Below are 3,367 nucleotides of genomic sequence, written 5' to 3' on the forward strand. Positions count from 1 at the left end.
TGACCTTATTGTCATCATGGTTTCTGCACCCTTCTCATTCGTGTCACTAAAATTATTAGATTCAATCTGGACAGCCTGAGTTGCAGCTTTGAGAACTGCCTGACTTATAATTTTGCCTGTCTTAAGGCCATTCTCAACCATTTCCCCAATTTTGATTGCTTCCGAGAAGGATTTGCCCACTACGGACATCATGTTTTGAAACTAATCTGGCTCTTGAGCCTGAAGGAAGGCAGTGATTAACTCGTGGTCATCCATGGGTGGCTTAACTCTAGCCGCTTGCTCTCTCCATTTAATGGCATATTCCCTGAAACTTTCAGTTGGTTTCTTCTTCAGGTTTGAAAGGGAATTGCGGTCTGGGGCGATATCGATGTTGTATTGGAACTGTTTGACAAAGGCCTGGGCCATATCATCCCATACATGCCAGTGAGAGGTTTCTTGATCCATAAACCATTTAGAGGCTACCCCTGTCAGGCTTTCCCCGAAATAAGCCATTACTAGTTCTTCTTTTCCCTCCACACCTCTTAGCTGATTGCAATACCTTTTCAGGTGGGCTATGGGGTATCCATGTCCATCATACTTTTCAAATTTGGGAGTATTGAAACCAAGTGGCAAACGAACACCGGGGAACATACATAGATCCTTGAAGGCAATACTCTTCTGACCTGCTGACCCTTGCATGTTTTTCAACTTTTGTTCTAAGCTTTTCACTCTTTGGGTCATTTCTTCTTGTGCCATCTTTCGGATAGGCTTCTCAATCTTTGAAGGAAGATCAAATAGGTACGAGTGATACTCGGGAGAATGGTATTGTTCTTGCTGGGTAGCAAATTGTAACTCATGACTTTTCTTTTGTACCACTGTTGGTTGTGGGATATTTAAAACGGGCATAACAGCAGTGATTGTCTGATTGGTTGTCAATGGCACACTTTGGGAGCGCGCAACAGAAGTTCCAGTTGTAGTCGTACAGTTGGGATAAAGACTGAACCCAAATGGATAAGATCGATCAGACAATGAGATAGGAGTGGTAATAGTCGAGATGGGTGTGAATTTTGGGAAAACATAAGAAAGGGGTAGTCCTTGACCATTGGCCGATGCTTGACACATTTCAGTCATTTGCTGCTTCGGTATTCTTTTACCTCAACCACAGTAGACTCTTGTCGAACCCTCTGACCCCGAGTCTCTTGACCATTCGTAACAGCTTCAATATCAGTTGTCAATGACATTTTTCCTTTAGATTTTATGTTGTCAGCTTGCCACAAACCGACCACCTCAAACTTTCTTCTATGATTCAAAATAAGAGACACGTTAGAATGGGCTCAGTCAGTCCTTATTGTCATCATCATCAATTTTTTCATTTTTTTCATTTTTTTTTGGTCGATCGAACCTGATGTGGGTTGCCTACGTATCATGTGGGAACATGAATCAGATCGTGCGTAGTCCGGGAGATCAGAAATAAGGTAAATAAACTAACTCTTTTTAGATTTTTATTTTTTTATTTTTTTATTTCCGAAAGAAAGACTTATAAAGAAGAAAGAAAATATTTTTGAAATTTGATTTATTTTTTTTTTCTTCTAATTTTTTCCGAAAAGACTTCTATATAAGAAAGAAAAATATTTTTTGGCTTTTGATATTTTTTTTTTTGGATTTTAGGGAGAAAGACTTTCTAAAACAAATGTAGAAATGTTTTTTTTTTTTTTTGGATTTTGATTTCATTTGTTTTATTTTTCTAATAAAAGACTCCTACAAATAAAATATTTTTTTGGTTTAAAAATTTTCTTATTTTTTTATATTTTTTGGGATTTTCTAAAAAAAAGACTCCTAAAGAAGGAATTAAAGAAAACCTTTTTTGGAGTTTTTAAAAAATGAGGTCTCAAAGAAAGACTTTTCTAAAGAAGGAAGTAAAGAAAAATATTTTTGGATTTTTGAAAAATTGTGGTCTAAAAGAAAGACTTTCTAAAGAGGAGATAAAGGAAAATATTTTTGGATTTTTTTTTTGAAAATTGTGGTATAAAAGAAAGACTTTCTAAAGAGGAGGTAAAGAAAATATTTTTGGATTTTTTGAAAATTATGGGCCGGAACCGATGAGGTTTGCCTACATATCTCACATCCGGTGAGAATCAGACCCGCGTAGTTCTGCCAGTTTTGACGGAACAATGGAAATAATGACTTTTGAAAATATTGGCTTATTTTCTCTTTCTTTTTTTTTTTTCAAATTTTCGGCAGAGTTTCGAAATGTTTCAAATACCTACCTCACTCTTGTGTTTTTTTTTTTGTGATTTTCTTCTTCTTTTTTTGTGATTTTTCTTCCCTATTCTAGAAGCGAGTCATCATGTAAGTCGAAACAAATAAATGCACAAGTAGCAAGTAAAATGCATCAGGATGGTCCTTTAATTTTGGGTATACCTATCCTAGACGGACCCAACCCCTGTGTTGAGTCCCCTAGGTCAACTGCACGTGATGCAAGCAAACGTACCTACTAGGGATCCGGCATGAGGCTGTGTTATTCTAAGTTTAAATCCTGGGTGTATTGTTCTAGACCTGGCTAACCCGAGCGGACAACTCGAGCCGGAAGGGGGGGGGCAGCGTACCGGGAATACAGAAGCTTCACCGTCTTTGCAACTTGTCCGAACCTCGTTCTAAAATTAGGATATGACTTTAACAGAAAAGAAGCCACGCGAAGCGCACGCTCCCTAGAAGATTTAGAAGACTCAGAGAAAAGGAGGGTTTCGTAGCAATTTTATATACAGTTCACGGCGATATCAAAGCGGTAAAAAGTGGCATTTAGCACATTAGGCTCAAACACATAAAAATCAGATAATAAACAAAAATCAAGTATAACAGTTATTCTAAGCTCGAATTCTGAACCCTGAACCAGAAGATCTGGGTTCTTGTCCCCAGCAGAGTCGCCAGAGCTGTCACACCTCCTTTTTCCCGCGGGGGTAGGGGAGTTTTTCAAATTAAAGTGACATTAATCGAAATGGGATTATTTATTCAATCAGAGTCGCCACTTGGAATAATTTATGGTGTCCCAAGTCACCGATTTATTTTAAATCCCAAATTGAGGAAATTGACTCTTATTTATGGTCTGTGAACACAGAAGACCGGATAAGGAATTCTGTTAACCCGGGAGAAGGTGTGAGGCACTCTCGAGTTCCGTAGTTTTAGCACGGTCGCTCAACTATTAATAATTGGCCTAATTATCTGATTTATTACATATTTAAAATCTATTGTGCTTTTTAGCTTTCTGACCGCTTTTAATATTTATGGAATTTATTTGAAACAAGTCACGATGTCGTACCCTTGTCGTTTTGGCACACGTCGCAAACCGCACCGCATGAAATGCACCCGCGATTGACGACATGCTTATTTT

At 38.0% G+C, this 3,367-nt stretch overlaps 1 protein-coding gene across 1 annotated transcript; it reads right to left on the reverse strand.

The window, feature by feature from the left end:
- Positions 1-201: 201 nt before the first annotated feature.
- On the reverse strand, positions 202-1,110 carry LOC138904521 (uncharacterized). The gene has a single exon (XM_070193026.1). The coding sequence runs from the start codon at positions 1,108-1,110 to the stop codon at positions 202-204; it is 909 nt and encodes a 302-aa protein (XP_070049127.1).
- Between the last annotated feature and the right edge of the window lie 2,257 nt (positions 1,111-3,367).

The sequence above is a fragment of the Nicotiana tomentosiformis genome, chromosome 2 (genome assembly GCF_000390325.3).
Source record: "Nicotiana tomentosiformis chromosome 2, ASM39032v3, whole genome shotgun sequence".
Classification (NCBI taxonomy): domain Eukaryota; kingdom Viridiplantae; phylum Streptophyta; class Magnoliopsida; order Solanales; family Solanaceae; genus Nicotiana; species Nicotiana tomentosiformis.

Bases quoted from the DNA above. Each gene is read 5' to 3' on its own strand.
- LOC138904521 (XM_070193026.1), bottom strand. From the start codon at position 1,110: ATGACTGAAATGTGTCAAGCATCGGCCAATGGTCAAGGACTACCCCTT.